A 23,837-nucleotide genomic window follows, 5' to 3' on the forward strand; every position below is an offset into this window, starting at 1 on the left:
TTGCGCTTGCCTCCCACAGCATCCGAGCAAACTCCTTGTCAGGCGCTGGGGTATTTTTCCACCCTAATTTGCCTCCAGACAGCAAATAACTCCTTTGTAATCCGTATATGGCCCATGACCTCTGCCTCACTTCTATCGATTCTAAGTCTATCTCCCGACCTACACACATAGGTACAACCTTCAGGAGGCTTTTATTTAGAAGAAAAAAAACAATTCTGATTGAGGTCAGAAACAGAATCTGATGCACATCAGCTGTAACAGTTTCTTCAGGCCATTACTTCCTACAAAGTGATACCTCACATCACTAACGGCTGTGATGCCTCACCCTCAGATGAACTTATTTATGTATGCTTTGAAAGGGAGGATAAACTACACCTGTGCTTATCCCTGCAACATCTGGTGACCCTGTGATCTCTGTCTCGGAGGTTGACATCAGAAGATCTTTCAAGAGGGTTAACCTTTGCAAGTGTCGGACAGCTATGGCATACCTAGCAGGGCACTGAAAACCTGTGCCAGCCAACTGGCTGGAGTGTTCAGAAACATCTTCAACCTCTCACTGCTGCAGTTGAATGTTTCCACCTGCTTCAAAAATGTGACAATTAGACCAATGCCCACAAAGAGGGTGAACTGCCTCAACAACCATCACCTAGTTGCACTCACATCCACTGTAAATGAAGTGTTTTGACATGTTGGTCATGGTCAGAATCAACTCCTACCTAAACAAATATCTGGACCAGCTGCAATCTACCCATCACCACAAAAGGTCTGCAGCTGATGCAGCCTCATTAGCTCTCCACTTGGTCTTTGCTCACCAACATCAGGCTGCTGTTTATTCATTACTTGCAACTCAGCATTCAACAAAATCATAGCCTCATTTTTGAGCAACAAGCTCCACAAATTGGCTCTATATACCTCTCTCTGCAACAGGATCCTTGACTTCCTCACCAGGAGAATATTGTCAGTGCGGATCAGAAATAACATCTCTTCACGGACAAATAACAATGACGCACCTCCAGGATTCATACTTAGCCCTCTGCTCTACTCGCTCTAAACCCACAACTGTCTGGCTAAGCACAGCTCAATCGCTATTTATAATTTACTGATGACACCACTCTTGTTGGCAGAATTTCAGGGTGATGATGAGGTGTACGCGAGCAAGATAGATCAACTGGTTGGGTTGTATTGTAACAATAATCTTGCACTCAATGTCAGTAATACCAAGGAATTGATTGTGGACTTCAAGGGAACACACACCAGTCCTCATCGAGGGATCTGCAGTGGAAAGGGTGAAGAGCTTAAAATTCCTGGGCCCAATATAATGACAGTGGTTATATTTCATTAGGAGTTTAAGGAGACTTGGTATATCAAAGACTTCCAAATTTCTAACCGGTGTACTGTGGAGAGCATTATAATTGGTTGCATCACTGTCTGCTATGGAGGGGCCACTACACAGGACTGGAAAAAGCTGCAGAAAGTTGTAAACTCTTCCAACTCCCTCATGGGCACTAGCCTCCCCAGCATTGAGGACACCTTCAAAAGGCGATGCCTCAAAAAGGTGGCACCCATCCTGAAGAGCCCGCGTCACCCAGGACATGCTCTCTTCTTATTGCCACCATCAAGGAGGGGGCACTGAAGTGCGAAGACACACGCAACATTTCAGAGACAGTTTCTTCAGAATTCTGGATGACAACGAACCCATGTATACTTCCTCATTATTTTTCTCCCTTTTAAAGTTTAAAGAAATAAAATATCAAGTATAACAAAATTTAAAATTGTAAAAGCCGTGCAGGATGCCAATAAAAGCAGCCACATAACTGCTCAGTTTTAGCTGCTCCAATCTCCATCAAATCTGAATTTTATCCTCACTGACTTGGTAAGAATAGTAGGTTGCATATCTCCCTTTTAAGTGGAATGAGGAGTCACTGAACCTTAGATCTATGCCTCAAGTGTTCAACCAAAATGTTACATTCTGATCAAAGAAGAATAAAGGGTTTAACAAGTGCTTCAGGGAGGTTGCAGTGGAGATTTACCAGGGCGCTGCCTGAATTAGAAAGTATTTCCAATAGGCTGAGTGAGCTGGGGCATCTCTCTTTAGAGTGAAAGAGGATAAATGGTGACTTCATAGAGGTGCATAAGAGGCAGAGTGGACAACCAGTGGCTTTTTCCCAGGGCAGAAATAGCTAAAATAAGAGGGCATCATTTAAAGGTTATTGGAGGAAAACTTATGTGAGGGGATCTCAAAGGTAGTTTTACATGAAATGCAAAGAGTAAATGTTGCCCGGACTAGAGGTAGATGTAGATACATTAGGGACATCTAAGAGACTCTTAGCTATGCACACAGATGGAAGAAATATGGAGGGTGACATGGGAGAGAAGGATTAGATTGATTTTGGAGGAGGTTAAATGGTCAGAACAATATCGTGAGTTAAAGAACTGTACTATTAGTGTCTATGTACTGAACCCACAAGTTAAACTCACTATAGGTTCAGCAACTTTCATTTCAATACACAGTAATGGCTGCAAGAAAGAGGGACAGGATCACGGAATTTATTTGGTTGGATTGATTTACATGCATCTGTTTTTAAAAAATATTTTCCAGTGTTGTTAGTTTCAAATATTTTAAAGAATGATAGGATTGATTATTGTGTTGCCCAAGAAAGGCAATCTCCGACTTTGCCAGAATTACCATACCATCAATGTGACCAGCCATGTAAGCAAGGTAATGCTCAGAACCATCCTGAACAGACTGAAACCTCAGGAAGAAGACATCATTGCAGAGGAACAAACTGGCTAAGGGCAGAAGCACCACTGATCAGATTTTCAGCCTCCGTACCCTCTGTGAGAAACACCTTCAGCACCAGAGAGAGTTCTATCATGTCTTCATAGACTTCAAGAAGGTGCTTGACAGAGTCTGGCATGATGCCTTATGGGCCACCATGAAGAAATTCAACATGGGCAGAAGCTGATTCTTACAATCCATCAGCTTTACGCCAAAGCAACCAGTGCAGTACTCGCTCAGGGCATCATCGGGGAGTGGTTCCATAGGAGTCCATCAGGGCTGCCTCCACTCCCCCACTCTCTTCAACTTCTTCCTGGAATGATCATGAGTGATGCCCTTGAAGATCATGTGGACACTGTCAATATCAGAGGGAGGAACATCACAAACCTGAGATTTGCTGACGACATTGATGGACTTGCAGGAAAAGAGGACAAACTGCCCAACCTGGTCAGCAATCTTGACAGAGCCTCCACAAAGTCTGGAATGGAAATAAGTGCTGAGAAAACCAAGCTCATGGCAAATGCCAAAGGTGGCATCACAACTGACATCTCAGTACATGGTCAGAAACTTAAGACAGTGCAGCAGTTCAAATACCTGGGGGCAATTATCAGTGATGAAGAATCAAGTCCAGAAGCCCTGGCAAGAACTGCACAGACAATGACTGCACTATCCAGACTCAAGACAATATGGAGGGACGGCAACATCACCATGAGGTACAAGATCAGACTCCTGTGTGCATTGGTATTCTCCATCTTCCTGTACACATGCAAGACATGGACCCTCACAGCAGAGCTACAGAGGAAGATACAGGCATTGGAAATGAGATGCTATTGCAACAGCTTGGGCATCTCATACTTGGACCACATCACAAACGAGCAGGCCCACAAGGCCATCCAGCACTACATTGGCCCTCATGAAGACCTCCTCACAATGATGAAGAAAAGAAAGCTGAGAAACCTGGCTCATGTAACCCCACTTTTTAAAAAAAGAGGGAGAGAGAAACTTGGGAATTAAAGACCGGTTAGCCTGACATCGGTGGTGGGGAATATGCTAGAGTTGGTTATCAAAGATGTGATAACAGCAGATTTGGAAAGAGGTGAAATCATCGGACAAAGAAAGCATGGATTTGTGAAAGGAAAATCATGTCTGACGAATCTTATAGAATTTTTTGAAGATGTAACTAGTAGAGTGGATAGGGGAGAGCCAGTGGATGTGGTATATTTACATTTTCAAAAGGCTTTTGACAAGGTCCCACACAGGAGATTAGTGTGCAGACTTAAAGCACATGGTATTGGGGGTATGGTATTGATGTAGATAGAGAATTGGTTGGCAGACAGGAAGCAAAGAGTGGGAGTAAACTGGACTTTTTCAGATTGGCAGGCAGTGACTAGTGGGGTACCGCAAGGCTCAGTGCTGGGACCCCAGCTGTTTACGATATATATTAATGATTTAGACGATCGAATTAAATGCAGCATCTCCAAGTTTGCAGATGACACAAAGCTGTCACGAAGGTGTTAGCTGTGAGGAGGATGCTAAGAGGATGCAGGGTGACTTGGATAGGTTAGGTGAGTGGGCAAATTCATGGCAAATGCAATTTAATGTGGATAAATGTGAGGTTATCCACTTTGGTTGCAAGAACAGGAAAACAGATTATTATCTGAACGGTGTCCGATTAGGAAAAGGGGAGATGAAACAAGACCTGGGTGTCATTGTACACCAGTCATTGACGGTGGGCATATAGGGACAGCAGGCGATGAAAAAGGCAAATGGTATGTTAGCATTCATAGCAAAAGGATTTGAGTACAGGAGCATGGAGGTTCTACTGCAGTTGTACAAGGCCTTGGTGAGACCGCACCTAGAGTATTGTGTGCAGTTTTGGTCCCCTACTCTGAGGAAAGACATTCTTGCCATAGAGAGAGTACAGAGAAGGTTCACCAGATTGATTCCTGGGATGACAGAACTTTCATATGAAGAAAGAGGACTAGGTTTATACTTACTGGAATTTAGAAGATTGAGGGGGGATCTTATTGAAACGTATAAAATTCTAAAGGGATTGGACAGGCTAGATGCAGGAAGATTGTTTCCGATGTTGGGGAAGTCCAGAATGAGGGGTCACAGTTTAAGGATAAAGGGGAAGCCTTTTAGGACCGAGATGAGGAAAAACTTCTTCACACAGAGAGTGGTGAATCTGTGGAATTCTCTGCCACAGTAAACAGTTGAGGCCGGTTCATTGGCTATATTTAAGAGGAAGTTAGATATGGCCCTTGTGGCTAAAGGGATCGGGGGTATGGAGAGAAAGCAGGTATAGGGTTCTGAGTTGGATGATCAGCCATGATCATACTGAATGGCCTACTCCTGCACCTATTTTCTATGTTTCTATGAGATGGTACGGCCACGTAACAAGATCCAGTGGCCTTGCAAAGACTGTTCTGCAAGGTACTGTGGAAGGGAAAAGGAGAGGCAGACAGAGGAAAAGATGGATGGACAACATTAAAGAATGGACAGGGAAAACATTTGCAGTGACCCAGGCTGTGGCACACAACCGTGACAGATGGAACAGACCGGTTGAAAGCTTGTCATGACGGTACCCCGACGACTCCACCGGGTGTTAAGGGCACAAGGCAAGATTGGCATGGACATGTGCAGTTTTATCAGGTCCAACTACCTAGGAGTAGGCTATTCAGTCTTTTGTGTTCCTTCTACCACTCAATAACATGGCTGATATGTTTTCTTGGTACCACTTTATTACACATCCCTTTATTATCAAAAAAAAAAGAATCTGTCTTAAACAGAGTCATCCACACTTTGCAGCCTTACAGATGCTGAATTTCAAAACCAATCACAATCCATTTGGGGAAGAAAAAGCCTTTTTATCCTAAATGATTCACACCTTGAGTCCATAATTCTTTTTAGTTTGAGACACCCAGCTAGGGGAAAACATTAGCTGTGAAGTGAGCTCAGGACTTTGCACATTTCACTTGGGTTACTTCTTATTCTTGAAGTCTAAAGGATAATAGGCCCAGTCTGTTCATTTGCTCATTGGAACAAACTAACCCAGGAATTCAACAAATAATCTGCTGGAGTCCCCCCACCACCCGCCCCACACAGATGCTGCACTACCCACTGAGTTCCCACAGCTGATTGGAGACACAGAAAGCTGAAGATACAGAAATCTGGAGCATCAATCAGCATCTGTGGGAGGAAAGGAACTGCTGATGCTTTGGGTTGAAACCTTGCTCTGACAAATGGCTTATACCAAAAACATTGACAGTTCCTTTGCTGGAGCAGATGCTGCTTGCCCTTGAGCTCCTGCAGCAGATCATTTGGTCTTCCAGATTCTAATGTCTGCTCCTTCTTGTCTCTCCATCTCAGCAATCAACCTGATTCTTGCCAGTAATTTTATTCATCAGTAGTAGATATCAGAAGCAAATTTATCCAAAAGGTTATTGAGTAGTCTATTTCTCTTATTCTGCCTGAAGTTTTGAATAAAATCTTAACTGCATTCCTAATCTGCAATAAATATGCCAACGTCGTTCACTTGGACAATGCAATTTATTTGTGTTAGTAAGACACACCAAACAAAGATGAATAACTTATACAATATAAAACTATTTGCTCTCTCATGATAATATCGATTTCTATTTTTAAAAAGGGAAAATAAAATTTTGCAAGGCAATGTGAACATTATTAGGAAAGAAAATTTAATAGCTGCCAATATGCAAAATCTTTGAGTATAATGAAAAACTAAACAAGAACTAGGATAAATAACTTCAGTAACTGAACTGTTAATGAAGCTTGAACAAGAATTGAAAGCCAAAACTTCCACAGCAATGCAAACAATTTATTCCTTGAGAGTTTCCTGCAAATTCCTACATCCATTTTGCTAGCCATTCTGACCAAATGTTTCTTGCCTGAATAGGTTTAGGCAATTTCTAAAATTGTGAAATCTGTTAAGAATTAATGTTTCAATCAAGAGCCACAAGATCATGAATGAATCATAAAGTTTAAGAGGCCATGTCTTTGTATTATAAGGGCAAGCTTGTATGCATCATGCCTTCATATCCCCACTTTACAGTCAATGAAGTCCTTTGAAGTGCAGTCACTGTTGCAAAGCAGGAAACACAGTAGGCTATTTTGCACTGCGACCTCCGATATCAGATAAAGACCAGATAATTTGAAAAACGTGCTTTCTTATGTTCAAAGATTTTCATTTGAGATAGCAGACAATGGATTCTTGGAAGAGGATAAAGAAGGGAGCCAGGATTTTGAGTTGTGACTTACTGCCCAAAGCAAACCACTTAAGATCAGCCAACATGTACAAGTTATACAGCAATTCACGATAACACGCACATTTTCCTCATGCATGGGCTACATGTCCATACATACCAATTCGATTTAAAGTGGTGCCACTAGTTTTAAAATCTTAATTTTACAATGAAAATCTCTCTGAAGTGGTACAAGACCATGGATAGTTAAAAAAAAAATCAGGTTCTGATTTCACCTATTTGACGAAATAACAATTGATTCCACTTTGAATTCTGTTCCTAAGCTATGAATTCAAGACAATTGCTGAGGTAATGCATAACAAGCAAATTCAGACTCCAATAAATACACTGCTGCGTTTCTAGACTGATTATCATTCTACGCAGATATTCACCCAACATTAGAGAAATTCCAGGTTCACAATAAAAAAAATGTGTTCTCATTCATTGATCGCCCAATTGCAACATGTATGTAAACACTGAAGTCACATCATGTATGATGTTACTATGATTGTGTCACCCTGAGCAATGGAATGAAATCTATTGATTGGACCCAGTAGCCAAGAAATGTCAAGTGCTCTGAGGTTCTAACACACCCTTTAAGAAGAAAGAGCTAATTCTGCATCACAAATTGCAGGGAATGCAAATGAAAATGACTCTGCAATGTCAGGTTCGCACTAGGGTTTTGTCAACATTGACTCCAATCTATTCTGTCATCATTAAAATAATTGTAAGTATGGGGAATAAAAGAGAAAGAACAATGGGAAAAAGAGTGAATTAGAATCAACAAAAAGCAAAAGCCTGATGAAAGTCATCAAGTCAAATCATGATTCCTTTTCATTCTCCCTCCACAGATGCTGTCAAACCTGCTGAGTATCTCCAATATTTTATGAATTAGTCAAATTGGTTCCAAAAGGCAGCAGAGATGGAAAGAATGGATTAAGAAAGATATAAGACAATTAAACATGAAACATGTACTGTATTAACTAAAATATTCTAATTGTTTCATAGCACACAAGGGTGCAGGTAAGATGAGAAGTGAATAATGTTTTGGTTTTAGCAAGGTTAGTGTAGAGTGTTATGTTGCGCAATTCCAAAACACAAAATTAATTGTAAAAAAGACAGGAGCCCAAAAGATGCAAATCTTAGCTTGTTTTTTTTTTCACTTTAAGCAAGGTGCACGTTTCTCATGGTAGGGTTAGACGTATGCAATTCACTTCTTTTTCCATATAACCCATAATGTATTATTTAAACAAAGTATGTTTAATCAACTACATATTTACAAAATTACTCAAATATTACTGGAATACTAAATAGACAACACTCCTCCCTGCAATCTCAATGACTCTTCATATGGCTTTAGACCACCCGGACAACGCAAACACCCATGTCAGGATGCAGCTCATTGACTATAGCTCAGCATTCAACACCATCATTCCCACAATCCTGACTGAGAAGTTGCAGAACCTGGACCTCTGTATCTCCCTCTGCAACTGGATTCTTTATTTCCTAACCAGAAGATCACAGTCTGAGCGGATTGGTGATAACATCTCCTACTCGCTGACAATTAACACTGGCTCACCTCAGGGGTGTGTACTTAGCCCACTGCTCACACATGACTGTGTGGCTAGGCATAGCTCAAATACCATCTACAAATTTGCTGATGATACAAGATGGTAACGAGAGGGGATATCCCAACTAGTGGGGTGGTGCCACAGCAACAACCTGGCACTCAACATTAATAAGACGAAAGGGCTGATTGTGGACTTCAGGAAGGGTAAGATGAAGGAACACATACCAATACTCAGAGGGATCAAAAGTAGAGTGAGAAAGCAGTTTCAAGTTCCTGGGTGTCAAGATCTCCGAGGATCTAACCTGGTCCCAACATATTGATGTAGTTATAAAGAAGGCAAGACATTATTATTCAATTGGAGTTTGAAGAGATTTGACATGTCAACATATACACTCAAAAACTTCGATAGTTTACCATGGAGAGCATTCTGACTGGCTGCATCACTGCCTGGTATGGAGGGACTACTGCACAGGACCGAAAGAAGCTGCAGAAGGTTCTAAATCTAGTCAGCTCCATCTTGGTTACTAGCCTACAAAGTACCCAGGACATCTTCAGGAAGTGGTCTTTCAGAAAGGCAGTATCCATTGTTAAGGACCTCCAGCACCCAGACTGTGCCTTTTTCTCACTGTTACTGTCAGGCCTGAAGGCACACATTCAGCGATTCAGGAACAGTTTCTACCCCTCTGCCATCTGATTCCTAAATGGACATTGAATCTTTGGACACTACCTCACTTCTAAAAAAAATATGTACAGTATCTATGTTTTAGCATGTTTTTTTATAACCTATTCAATATGCATAATTGATTTGTTTATTTATTATTCTTTTTTATTTTATTTATTATTATATCTGGTAGTTTATGTATTGCATTGAACTGCTGCTGCTGCTAAGTTAACAAATTTCACATCACATGCCAGTGATAATAAACCTGATTCTGATTATAAACTCTAATTCAATAGAGAATGCATCTCAACTATATATACAGTATGTAATACAAATATATACAGACATCCACAGTATAGTAAATTTTAAATTCTCCCATTCTGTGGAAGGCTTTCTTACTCTTGTGGGATAACATCTTTCCTGACAAAGAAGATCACTCTGCTTGGCAGATGAGACCTAGAACTGTGAAGGAGCCCAAGTTGTGTGTTATGAGTTGACTGAGACTGCAGGAAATAGTTTTGACAGTGCAGGCCACCTTCCTTTTGTAACAATTAAATCTGCTCTCCTCAACTGATCGATGTGTCTGCTATCACTTGGAGACAACACAATCTCCACTAGATAGAAGAGCAGTTGAGATCTATCCTTTATCTTTCAGAGCACCCACTTTTGATCACCTCTGTAGTTCTTTGCCAGGACTGCTTGTCCAGGAGTGAAACATCGAACCTTCTTGAATGAGGAGGCTTCAATTTGTCCCAGCTGTTTGTCCTGCATACTGCTTATGAGACTGGGTTCGAAGAGATACAAGCTTGAACACAAGGGACGAACCAGGGTCAGCACAGCTGGTGTGTTATTGATTATAGAGTGAGCTGCACTGTGCAAGGAGGAAATTGGTGAGATCCTGATTCAGTGTCTGTGTAGTGTGTTCTGCTGACATTGTTTGTAGTGTATTCTTTAGACTCTGAACAAACCTTTCCACAAAGCATTTGTAGCTTGGCGGTTTGGTGCAGATACTTATTCCATTCATTCTCAGCAATGACTGAAACTGCTCTGCAACAAACTGTGCTCCATTGCCACTGACTAAGTGTTCTGGAACTGTAGAAGAGGATGCAGTGGAGGCTCTTTTTTGGTTTCCACTTGGATCAACACTGATGAAATAGGAAGACTTTTGACTTCCATCAGGGAGAATACATCAAGGGGAGTATCCTTTTTTTGTAATTTTTTCAGGCACTTCCTTTTCCAAGGGAAAACAGGACAACCCATCAAACATTGGCATGATTAGCCATCCTCTTTAATTCAATCTTGTAACTGCGTCCTCCAAGAAACAAACCCCATCTCTGCATTCATGCTGTTGCTGTTAGTGGAACAACCTCTATGGATTGAAAATGGACACTAGCAGCTGATGAACAGTAATGAACGTAAACAGTGTCCCACAGAAGTTCTGGTTGAAACGTTTTACACCACAAACCAGAATCAAAGCCTCTGTCAATCTGTGTTTAATTATTCCCTGCAGTGGTAAGGGAATGTTAAACAAAGACTACAGGGCGTTCACTTCCATCACTAATAACATGTGACATGATAGCACATATATCATACAACGAGGCATCACAGGCAAGCTTCATTCGACAATGCAAATCATGATGAGTAAGTACAGTGTCTGACATCACCATTTCCTTTATCTTTTAGAAAGCCAGCTCACAATGCTTTGTTCATTGCCATTTCTTCCTAATCTGCAGTGATGCATGACCAGGTTTGACAGGAACCTGTTAAAGCAATTGACAAAACCTAAAAAGGACTGGAACTGCAGCATGCCCTTTGGCCTTGGAGCATCCACCACAGCTTTAATTTTCTCAGCACCCTTGATAATCCTTGTGTGTCAATAGTATGACCACAGTGATGCCTGGTTTAAAGAATTTACACTTGTCACCTTGTGCTTAGAGCCCATAATCTTCTAATCTTTTTAAACACCGTCTTGAGAATGTCATCCTTACCTGTAACAATGATGTCATCCAAGTATCACTGAGTGCCTGGGCAGCCTTGCAGGTCCTGGTCCACAGCGTTCTGTCAGAGTGAAGTTGCAGATGCTATTCCCAAAATAAGCTCATTATAGTGATAAATGGGCTTATCTGAGTGTTTCTGGTAAGAAACAGTTTGGACTCTTCTTCCATCTCCATCTGTAGGTAAACCTCAGTCGTCCACTTTGCTGAAGTGCTGTCCTCCGGAAAGGATGCAAAGATATCCTTGATCTGGGACGGACCTCAAAATCACCACAGATCCTGACAGAACCATTCTTCTTGTCTACTGGGAATACCAGTGCAGCCATGGACTCCACTCAGCCTTGGAAAGAATTCCATAGCTTTCAAGTGATCTAGCTCACTGGTTACTTTGTCACAGATGATATAAGGAACCAGATGGGCTTAGGAAAACTTAGGAGTGGCATTTTCATTTAACACCATTTTACCCTTGATATGTTTGAGTTTTCTAATGCCATCCTTGAACATTGGTGTGACATCATCCAGTACCCTTCTTAATTAGCTTTCAGTTGACTTGCAGGGGATGGGACATGCAAATGGTGGATGGATCTCCAATCGAGTTCTAGTTGGATTAACCACTCATTACCCCAAATGGCTGGCCCTCCTCTTTTACCACATTTCAGTCCAGTGTGGCTTGTCGGTTGTTGTATCTCAGCATTACAATTGTCATTGCCACAGTAGTTATCTTTTCTCCAGTACAAGTTCTTAGTTGGATATCCATAGGCTTCAGTTTAGTATCTGTGAAATGCCACTCAAATTCATTTTGGGAAATGACTGAAACAGCCAACCCAGTTTCCAATTCCATGTTAATTAACTTGCTGTTCACTTCTGGTGCAAGCCATATTGCTTGTTAGTTTTCACATTGTAAATTTAATGCTCTTTTTGAAACTGCAACTTGACTTTCTATCTTTTCCTCTTCCCTGTGCAGTCCATTTATTTTTGTCTGCCCAACGTGGTCTTTGTACGTTGCATTTTTCTGCAAGTTTCACATTAAATTTTTCTGGTGTACTGTATGTGAACTCCTGCCACAATGGTAACACAATTTGTTCATCCAGCATGGCCTCCAGATGCTGCAATTTTGTTCATGCTCACTTTTTTTGCTGACTGCAGCTCAGTTGTGTCTTTGTCTACTGTTTCCATTGATACAGCTATTACAACTGCACTTTTAAATGTCAGTTGTCCTTCTGTTAGGAGCTGTTTATGAATGTTTTCTTGTAAGATTCCACAAACTAAACAATTTTAATGCATCATTAATCCTATTACTGAATTGAATGCTCAGAAAATCTCTTCAATTCAGCCATGTACACTGAAATGGACACCAACTGATTCTACTTATGATACCTGTAGCGTTCTACAATCAACAATGGTTTTGGTTCTAAAAATTCCTGCATTAGATTCACGATATCAGAAATACTCATTTCTGCTGGTTAGATTGGAGTTGTCAAACTCTTAAATGAACTGTATGCCTTTCAATCCAATGCACTCAGCAAAATTGGTACTTGTTTTTCAATGACTATTCCATTTGCTTTAAAATACTGGTCAATTTGCTTTTTATACAATATAGATTTCTGTCTATCCGATGTAGTCAGCCATTTCTGCTTTGTTTTTAAAATGATCATAACCCAGTACTCACTGTTTATGAATGCCTGTATTCTTCCATTTTCTACCTGTTTTTAAAAAAAGGTGACCATGTCTTCCATTCTAAATACATGCTGTGCTACTTAAAAAAAACTCTAATGACTCTCTCCACAGGTAGATAATTATCTCAAGATCACTTTAAAAATACCTTGTCACCACTATTGTTTTGCAATTCCAAAACAGAACTTGAAGAAAAAGATGGGAGCCCATGACTTTGGGGCACCTTGAGTGGCAACTTATGTGGCAGCAGAATCTCCAATATACATATACTGTAATTGATTTACTCTTTTTTCTTCTATATTATGATTTGCATTGAACTGCTGCTGCTGTTAGCAAATTTCACGTCACAAGCCAGTGATATTAAACCTGATTCTGAGATGCGAGACTTTAGTGAGGCAAGCACGTATCATGTGGTAGTCACATGACATATGCAATCTTCTTCTTTTTACATATAACCCATAATGAGTTACTTCAACAAAGAAAGTTTAATCAACATATTTACAAGACTACTCAAATGTTCCTGAAATATTAAATACATGACATAGAGCAGCACAAGTCACCGCACAATCGGCAGCCATTCAGAGTGCTTGTATCATACAGCCACATTTGATGGGATTAATTTCAAATGAATATTTCAAACCACAAACCAATTCACAAACAAATTCTAAAGAAGTTTCTCAGAACACTAATGCCCAAGAACAGAAAAGCCAACTCATGTACTTGGTATTATTTATTTTCCTTTTTGCACATTGGTTGGTTGTCGGTCTTTCAGTGCAGTTTTTCATTCACTCTATTGTATTTCTTAGTTCTACTGTGAATGCCTGCAAGAAAATAAATCTCAAGGTAAACACGAGGAAATCTGCAGATGCTAGAAATTCAAGCAACGCACACAAAATGCTGGTGGAACACAGCAGGCCAGGCAGCATCTATAGGAAGAAGTACAGTCGATGTTTCAGGCCGAGACCCTTCGTCAGGGCCAACTGATTGAAAAGATTGTACGAGATTTAAAAGTGGAACAGGGAGGGGGAGATCCCAAATGTTAGGAGCGGGAGGGGTGAAGCTAAGAGCTGGAAAGTTGATTGCCAAAAGGGATCATGGGACGGGAGGCCTAGAGAGAAAGAAAGGGGGAGGGAAGCACCAAAGGGAGTTGGAGAACAGGCAAGGAGTGATTGTGAGAGGGACAGAGAGAGAAAAAAGGGGGAATAAATAAATAAGGGATGGGGTAAGAAGGGGAGGAGGGGCATTAACGGAAGTTAGGGAAATCAATGTTCATGCCATCATGGTTGGAGGCTACCCAGGCAGAATATAAGGTGTTGTTCCTCCAACCTGAGTGTGGCTTCATCTTGACAGTAGAGCAGGCCATGGATTGATATATCAGATTGGGACGTGGAAATAAAATGTGTGGCCACTGGGAGATCCTGCTTTCTCTGGCAGACCGAGCGTAGGTGTTCAGCGAAATGGTCTCCCAGTCTGCGTTGGGTCTCACCAATGTATAGAAGGCCGCACCGGGAGCACCAGACACAGTATATCACACCAGCCGATTCACAGGTTAAGTGTTGCCTCACCTGGAAGGACCGTCTGGGGCCCTGAATGATGGTGAGGGAGGAAGTGTAGGGGCAGGTGTAGCACTTGTTTCGCTTACAAGGATAAGTGCCAGGAGGGAGATCAGTGGGAAGGAATGGGGAGACAAATGGAGAAGGAAGTCGCATATAGAGCAATCCCTAAGGAAAGCAGAAGTGGGGGGGGGGGGGGAGGGAAAGATGTGCTTGGTAGTGGAATCCCATTGGAGGTGGCGGAATTTATGGAGAATTATATGTTGGACCGGGAGGCTGGTGGGGTGGTAGGTGAGGACAAGGGGAACCTTATCCTGAGTGGGGTGGCGGGCAGATGGGGTGAGGGCAGATGTGCGGGAAATGGGAGAGATGCGTTTGAGAGCAGAGTTGATGGTGGAGGAGGGGAAGCCCCTTTCTTTAAAAAGTGAAGACATCTCCTTCATTCTAGAATTAAAAGCCTCATCCTGAGAGCAGATGCAGCGGAGACGGAGGAATTGTGAGAAGGGGATAGCATTTTTGCAAGAGACAGAGTGGGAAGAGGAATATTCCAGGTAGCTGTGGGAGTCCATAGGCTTATAGTAGTTTATGGTGACATGTACTGTACATACTTTGATAATCAATTTACTTTAAACTTTGAGGTAGTACAGCTACTTTGGACAGTAGCACAAGGAATTGCAATGACTGTGGAACACTTGTAAGGGGGACCCTGGCAAGGAAGAAATATTAACCAACCTCCTCTCAGACAGGTAGGTTTGAAAGCTTATTTTTAAAAAGTATTGTTTGTAGGAGAGCGATTTGAGTTTTAAATTTCACATTGTTATGTGTCAAGAAAGGAAACTGCAGAAATTGGCTCATTTAAAGCAAAATAAATCTTGGAAACGAAGACAGTTCCTGTTTTGGCAATTCACATCACCTCTTCAGACATATTCTAAAAATTACACTATTGAAAATATGTAATCATAGTTTTCATTTCTATTGCTTATTAACAAAAAGATACCATGATTATATATTAATGCAGTGCTTCTTCAAAAAAAAATCTCATCACATTCTATACAAAAAGTGGGGAAAAGTAACATGAAACAAATGTGCAAACACAGAAAGAACAGTATGGCACAGGAATAGGCCCTTTGGCCCACCATAACTGTACTGAGCCAAGTTAAACCAAAATAATTCTGCCTGTATATGATCCATGTCCCTCCATTCCTTACATGTTCATTATTTTAAACACCACTCTCAATCTGCTTTCACCACTACCCCGGAAGTACAAGTAAAAAAAAACACCTTGCCCCACACATCTCCTTCAAACTTCCCCCCTCTCACTTTCAATGCATATACACTAGTACCAGTACACGGCATCAAAGGGTACGGGGTAAAGGCCAGGGCATTGGGCCGAGGAGGGGAAAAATTAAAGGATCAGCCATGATTAAATGGCGCAACAGACTCAATGGGCCAAATAGCCCAATTCTACTATGATTTACGGTCTACTTGATATTTCTACCCTGGGGGATTAAAGATTCTGACTGTCTACCCTATATGCCTCTCAATTTTTATAAACCGGTCTCCCCTCAGCATTTGACACTTCAAGAGCAAAAAACTCAAGTTTATTCAACCTCTCCTTTTAACACATGCCCTTTAAATCAGGTCAGCATCCAGATAAATCTCTGTTGTACCTTTCCAAAGCCTTTACATTCTTCCTGTAATGAGGTGACAAGAAATGCACACAATACTCCAAGTGTGGCTTAACCAAAAGGCTTTATGTAACTGCAAGGTGTCTTTGTTCTTTATGTTCAGTGTCTTGATTGGTTAATGCTTTTCTTTGCTACTCATGCTTTGTCAAACAGAAGGTCTTGCAGTTTTCTCAACTGCACTTTTCATACATGGTAGAGCTGACAGCTAGTTCAAGAACATAACAAAATAGGAGGAGTAGACTGCCAGCTCCTCAAGCCTGCTGGGGTGTTCAATATGATCACGACTGATCATATTGCTAGCTTCTTTTCTTTGCCAGTTCCCCATGAATGCATGTAATGATCCAGATTCCACCACCTTTGGGGCAGAGAAATCTGGAGATTCACTCCTCTCTGAGAAATGGTTGCAAGTACCTTAATTTTGAATTACCATTCCATTGTTCATGACTCTCTCTCTCTCTTGAAAACATCACAACAGCTAATCTGTCAAGCCTCCTTGGACACTTGCATGTTTGAATAAGGTCAGCCCTCATTCTTCTAAGCTCCATGGAATACAAATAGTCCAGCTTCTCATGATAGGACAGCTCTGTCATCCCAGAAATTAACCTGTGAAATCTTTCGAATGTTACTACATCCTTTTTCAGTTAAGGGATCCAAAATTGTGCACAGTATTCCAGATGTGGTCTTACCAACACCCTATACAAATGTAATAAAACTGCTCTGTCCTTAAACTCCAACTTTGTTGCAATAAAGTCTAAAGTGCAGCTATGTTGTGATTCATGCACCAGAACACTTAGATAGATCCTGCCAGACATCACCTATTTGCAATTTCTCTCCGTTTAATTTCCTTTTACCCAGTTACATGATCTCACACTTTCCTACATTAAACTCCATTTGGCTGGTTATAACCCACTGACTATATATCTTGTTTAGGAGAATCACATTGTCCTCATCGCAACATGCCCTTCCACCTACGTATGTATCATTGGCAAACTTGGAAACGTTGCATTTCATTCCCTTTTCTCATCAACATACATTGATAAGTTTGTGGTCTAAGGTAGAGAAGTCAATTTTAGAAAACCTAGCACATTTATTTTTCAACATAGTCCCCTCCTACATTTACACACTTAGTCCAGTGGTCGTGGAGCATACGGATCCTGGACCAGGAAGTGTCCACAGCAGGGGTGATTGATAAGTTTATGGCCTAAGATAGAAGGAGATAAGTTATACAGCTCTCATTATATGCACATGCAGTTCTACCGGAGTGATTATGCAGAAAATTTGAAGTTAATAACTCATCGGAGTGATTGATAAGTTTGTGGCCTAGGGTAGAAGGAGATGTTATTAACTTCAAACTTCCTGCATAATCATTCAAAGAGTTGACCTGCATGTGCATGTAACTAGAACTGTGTAGGTCATCTCCTTCTACCGTAGGCCACAAACTTATCAGTCACCCCTGCTGTGGACACTTTCTGGAGGTGCAAGATCCGTATGCTCCATGACCGCTGGACTAAGTGTGTAAATGTAGGAGGGGACTATGTTGAAAAATAAATGTGCTGGGTTTTCTAAAATTGACTCCTTCTACCTTAGGCCATGAACTTATTAATCACCCCTCGTAAATAGTAAGAAACTTGCTGGGATACTCCATGGGTTACAGCTCTCCACTCTCAAAAGGTCCCACTTATTCTAACTTTGTTATCTATGTGAATTTTCAATCCCTGCTGATACACTTCCTCTAACACTTGGGGCTCTTTGTTTATGCACCAGCCTCTTGGGTGGCACTTTGGCGAATGCCTTTTAGAAATCTGACTGCATTACAGCCCCCTTTTCAACCTTCCCTGTCACTAACTCAAAGGTTTTACAACATAGCAGCAGCTCATACATACCATCCTTCCTGCCCATCTACTAACTCAACTTCCTTTCATTAGATCTGTATTTTTCTAAGCCTGGCTATTTAAGCACCTATCCTAATTTATCTTAAATGATTGTGTCAGACTCCACCATCTCCTCTGGCAATGAGTTGCAGATACGAAACAAACTTCCCCTCAAATTCTCTTTAAACTTCTCCTCTCACTTTTTCGATATCCCTACTACTGTATGTACATGCCATGTGCTTCTATGCCCCTCCAATTCTACCCACAGCCTTCCCACCACCTCATCAACTCTGAGCATAGTTTCCCACCTGTAGGGTGTGTACTACAAATATTCCCACAGTGCTGATAGGTAGATTTGGCAATTGGAGGGTTTGTAATCTTCAGGTTGGATAAGAGGGGGAAAGAAATGGCAGCATTCCAATCTTAACGAAGGACTCCATTAGTGCAATGATGAAGGAGGATATACAAGAATTTTAAAATAAGACCTTGTGGTATTGCTTAAAAATCAAGGGACAATCACTTTGCTGGGGGTATAGTACAGGGTACACACAGCAGGAGAGATACAAGGTAAACCATACAAACGTGGAAGGGTCATAGCTATGGGGCAGTTGTAAGAGATGCCAACTTCACAAACTTCAACTGAAATCATTGCAGTGGAGTTTCTTTTAAATGTGACCTTTCAGAAATTCAGATTGACTACGTTTGATTTCCAAGTGATTGGTTACTTCCTCTCTGGTTATTGACACTAGCATTTTGCCATCAATAGATTTGAGCTAGCTGGGCTCTGGTTCCCTGCCTTTTTGAACTGGCTGTTTTCGGTCTTCTGGTGCCCTCCCGAAAGTTAGTCAGGTTTGAATTAGTGGGTCTGCTGTTAGATGGGCTTGGTTTTGATTGTGGATCATCAATTTGATTATGGGCAACAAATTGATTGTAGGCTTCAGGAAGCAGAAATCAGAAGAACACAGCAGTTCTCAAAGGGGATCAGCAATGGAGCAGCTTCAAGTTCCTGGGCGTCAATGTTCCTGAAGATCTGTCCTGAGCCCAACATACTGATGCAATTACAATGAAGACACACCAGGGGCTACATTCCATTCAAAGTTTGAGGAGATTTGGTATGTCACCAAAGGCTTGAACAAACTTCCACAGATGTGCTGCATTCTGATTGGTTGTATCACTGTCCGCTTTGGAGCCACCAAACGTACAGGATTGGAGAAAGCTGCATACGGCTGTAAACTCAGCCAGTTCCATCGTCAGTACTAGCCTCCCCACCACAGGACATCTTCAAAAGGCAAAGCCTTAAGGTGGTAGCATCCATTATTAAGGGCACTCACCATCCAGGAATGTCCTCTTCTCCATACTGTCATCAATGAGGTACAACAGCCTGAAGTATGTTTGAGGAAACAGCTTCTTCCCTTCTGCCAATTGTATTTCTAAACACTCCATGAACCCAAGAACATTACATCACTTTTTGCTTATGTTTGCATTTTTTATATACTCCTATTGTAATTTATAGTAACTTTTATGTCTTGCACCATACTGCTGCTGTAGAACAAATTTCACAGCATTATTCAGTAATACTAAAACTGATTCTGACTAAACAGGTTCAGGTAACTGGCCAGCAAGTTCACATTTGCCTTTAACCCCAACTTACCTGCTCAGGTGAAATCCACAAAGCTCATCCTGTGAACTCAGGTAATGTCTTATCCCCTTCTCCTGGACCCAGGTGACAGCAGCATCTCCAGCTCACAAGAGTGACCCACCCCTGGATTAAAGGTGCAGAGGAAATGCCCTGCCCCAGGTGAGAAGTGAACGTGCTTGATCCAGCCCGGTGGTAGTAATTGGATAAGGAAGGTGGGGAGGGCAAACCCCTTCTCTCTACCAACCCAGCGCAAGCCGAGCACTCGACACACGTTTCACCAGTGTGAACTGCACACAGTTTCTGCAGCCCAGCCTACACTAAGACAAACTTTCTCTTGAAAGTTACTCACCGTCAACTCTGCAATGAGATACTGGGTGCAAGGGGGAGGAAGTTTATTTGAACAAGCTCCTTGTCTGCATTTCTACCCCTTCCAAGCGTAGATTGGTAGAGGAAAGGAAATTGCGATCGTACATGAACTTGTGTTGACAGACATTTAAACACCCTATTTATCAAAAAAAAAACCCTCTCCCAGGTCATCATTAAGACTTCAGTGAGGAGCTGGAACCTAGGCACATTCTGTCAGGAAAAGGCACCTGGAATATTTCAAGTGAATTGTTCCCGATGTCATGTCAACTGGCTCCGTCACCAACTCACCTTACAGAAGAAACCAGGTTCAAGCCCCCAACCCAGACGCACGAGCTGAGGTGCACGTCCGGGGGCCAGTCTGGCGGTGAGGGACTATCTGTGTAGATGTGTGGGAGCGAGGAAAGAGGCTTGGTTTCCCTGTTGTTTTGTGTTTTTCTGCTGAGCATCCTGGGCATGCTTTTTTTTGTGCCGGAATACGTGGCGACACTTGCGGACTTCGCCCAGCAGATCTTTCGGTTGTGCTGGTTGTTAAAGCAAAGGACGCATCTCACTATGTGTCGACGTATCTGAGATTAATAAATGCATGAATCTGAAGAACAGGGCTGAGGGAGTGCTGCACAGTCAAAGATGCAACCTTGCAATGTTAGACTAAAGGGTTCTCTGGCACAGTTTAGAAATATTCTATTTATGTCATGTCATAAAATTATATTTGCTCATTCGAAGGATCTTACTTTTCACAGGTTGGCTTTTTTAGGTTCCACATTATACTGCTTTCACAAGTGCTTGATTGGCTGCTAAGGTATAGATGTGGAGGGAGCTATGCAAATACAAGAAATTTTGTCCATGGCTGTCAATCAGAATGACATTTGGAAAAAAATATATACTTGAAATTAGAGGGACGGTCGGGTTACTAATGCTGGAAACAACGGCACCTCTGCCTCCCCTTCACTCGGTGGGCTTTTAACTGCAGACTTCGAAACGATCGAGAAGTCAGTTCCGTCCGAAGCCTGCCACTACCAGCCCCGCCGTGCCGCTCCGAACCGGGACTGTTTTCGCCCGAATCGGATGATGGAACCGAGACCAACGAACCAGCCGGTCCTACGCTGCGGGCGGGACAGCGATACCGGATTCCACAATTAAACTCGACTGTCTCGGAAACTCCCGTAACTTGCAAAGACAGTAAGAACTTTGTATTCATTTCCCAAATCTGGTTTAAGCTGCAGCCATTTCTACCTCCACAGGTCACTTGGGAAAATCTCTAGCTGAAAGTTCCTTCCTGACTGAAAGGATTTGATGAGGAGATCGAGATCTGCTCTGATGTTTACACGGAGCAAAATTGCCCGCGGTGTTAAAAGCATTTCGCTTGGGTCATTTTTTTTTCTTTGAATAGGCGGAAAAATCTCAATTAGTTTTCGAATTCTGTCATCTCAAGAGGTGGCATTTAGGGATAAAACGCACCTAATCAATTACAACGTCGTTTTCACTTTTAAAATGTCCCCATAACAATAAAAAGTCACTGTAATTGCTGGAAACGCAATGTTACAGTATTACATTTAAACAGCCGGACTTACATACATCTTTTTTAAAAAAGAATTGCTTCCAAACAACGCATTCTTTAGGGAAGTTTGCATTTATGGAGAGGAACTATAAAGCGAGAGGGGAAGGGGTGATACACAAAAAAATCTCAGATACTTCCGTCGGTTTGGTCAAATTGACATATCTTAAAAGGCTCTTATCTAGACGCTCTCTTACCAGCAACTAAACAGATGGGCAGAAGCAGTCTGAAGATCAGGCCACACACTACTTCCGATGCCATTGTGAGTAAGACGGTTCTCTTCTCAACCCTACCGCGGGGAGGAGGTCAAATACTCATCGGTTGCCCGCAGTTTATCATTCGCAACGTGCGAAAGAAAATAAGAAAATTCCATCAAATTCGGGCCGGATTTCAAAGCGACCTTCTCATGGTATCCTTGGAAAGTTGTCTCGGCGTTAGCCTTCCAGTCCCGGTAAATCTCAACAGATGGCTCGCGTCGCCCGCACATCCAAGTACCTGGTCAGTGGATGGAGTCTAGGGATCGTTACGGATAGTGTCCCGGGTGCCTCGACATTACAAAGAACTTGCCGGCCTTTACTGAGAGGTGGGTCGGTACAACTGAACCAGAAACGAGTGCCTTTCTGTACAAGCGGAACTTCACAGTGTTCCGCTATTAGATCCCTCATCCAGGATGACTCATCACGGTAAAACAGCAACACGTTTCACTGATGGTACCCCAGCCGATTACTGTCTGCGAGTATTCACTATTGGGTTGGCTCCCGCTGATCAATTTGTTGGTTACCTTGATTTCACAAAAAGAGAGAAATTGATTTTTCGTTTAGGAGCACGCCTATCTGTTCCCGAAGTTTGGTGCAGCGTTAGTTTTAATTCCCGCTGATTGTGGGTTGAAATTGCAGCCCGGTCTCGCTGATGCCCGGTGCGAGTCTAAATCCCCAGCCGCTCGCTGTTCCTTTGCGAGCTACAGTAGCCTCTCCACCTTCAATGAAACTAAGGCGAAACACCGCCCCACTTGCCCTGATTGACTTTCAGTCCGACCATTCACAAATCGAGGAAGCGACATGCATATGTGGAAAAGGAACACACCCAACTTGCAGACCGGCGAGTTGGAGGGGACTGTGTCTCGGAGCCAGTTTGGAAACTCCGCGTTCTCGAATTATCAGGGGGCCCTGTAGATTGACCTGTAATCTTTCAAATTAAACATTCAAAGCAATAACAGATAGTACTGACAATTTATAAAAATCTATGATTTTAATTATTAAAGTCCCAAATCTATAAACTTGAAGTTCGTTGCTGAAGAGCATATGTTTATTTATAAATCAATTTCATTCGTTAACAGGTGTAAAATGAAAAAAAAAACATTTTAAAATAGAATTTTTCTAAATTGACGTTGTTATGACAGTATTCGTGTACACGTTTCATCATATTTTACTCAAAAAGTGTGCTCCGTAGTGAACGAAAGATGGCCCGTGAAAGAGAGTGCAATTTTCCCCGTCTTTATTTCACACCCAGATTTACGCTCGACAATTCCCCAAGGCGTGTTCTTCAGTTTCAGGTGTCTCGGAGCATCGAAACGGGAAACAGAAAGAGTCACTGCTTTTCTTCACAGGAATTTAACTTTTTAAGCTCAGGAAGCTTGAATAATTGAGAACGTTTTCCTGGGGAAAATTTGTAGATGATCTTTCAACATCGTCAACAGGAAAGTGATTTGACATAAAACACGTAAGGATTTTGCTCTGCACATAATTCTCTATTGAACGAAACAATTCACTATGCAATGAATATTTTAAACTTTCCTCTTAACTTTTGAAGAGAACGTGGTTGTGGGATGGTGAGCATTTCTGCTATAGTGATAATCTGAAATTAGTCCAACCAATTGACCTGCAATGTATCCCAACTATTGAAGATGATTTTTTAAGATGATCAAGCTATTGAGAATTTGTTCATAATACATTTGGTAAGTGACATTATTATATAGAGGCAAAAAGAAGCTTCCAGATGCTGAAAACTGAAATATAAAACTAGAGCGCGGGAAGATCTCGAGGGGCTCGGTACTAAAGCAGGTTCTCCACCCGGAACCTATTCTTCCTCAAAATCTGCTTGACCTAACCAGTTCTTCCAGCGTTGATTTGTTTTTTTTTAAAAACTGTATAGTGTTACTGTAATAAAATGTTCCGTTTTTTTCTTTACACACGAAGGATTTAATTATTTATTACATTTACGTT

At 41.7% G+C, this 23,837-nt stretch overlaps 1 protein-coding gene across 1 annotated transcript in view; it reads right to left on the bottom strand.

Annotated features, from left to right (window-relative positions):
- Positions 1 to 22,578, bottom strand: part of LOC132397577 (piezo-type mechanosensitive ion channel component 2-like) — a 566,872-nt gene extending 544,294 nt beyond the window's left edge. Inside the window, exon 1 of the mRNA XM_059976392.1 lies at positions 21,813 to 22,578. Coding sequence (XP_059832375.1) covers positions 21,813 to 21,876 — 64 coding nt within the window. The 5' untranslated portion in view covers positions 21,877 to 22,578. The remainder of the gene's footprint in view (positions 1 to 21,812) is intronic.
- Between the last annotated feature and the right edge of the window lie 1,259 nt (positions 22,579 to 23,837).

This window comes from Hypanus sabinus, chromosome 1, assembly GCF_030144855.1.
Source record: "Hypanus sabinus isolate sHypSab1 chromosome 1, sHypSab1.hap1, whole genome shotgun sequence".
NCBI lineage: Eukaryota > Metazoa > Chordata > Chondrichthyes > Myliobatiformes > Dasyatidae > Hypanus > Hypanus sabinus.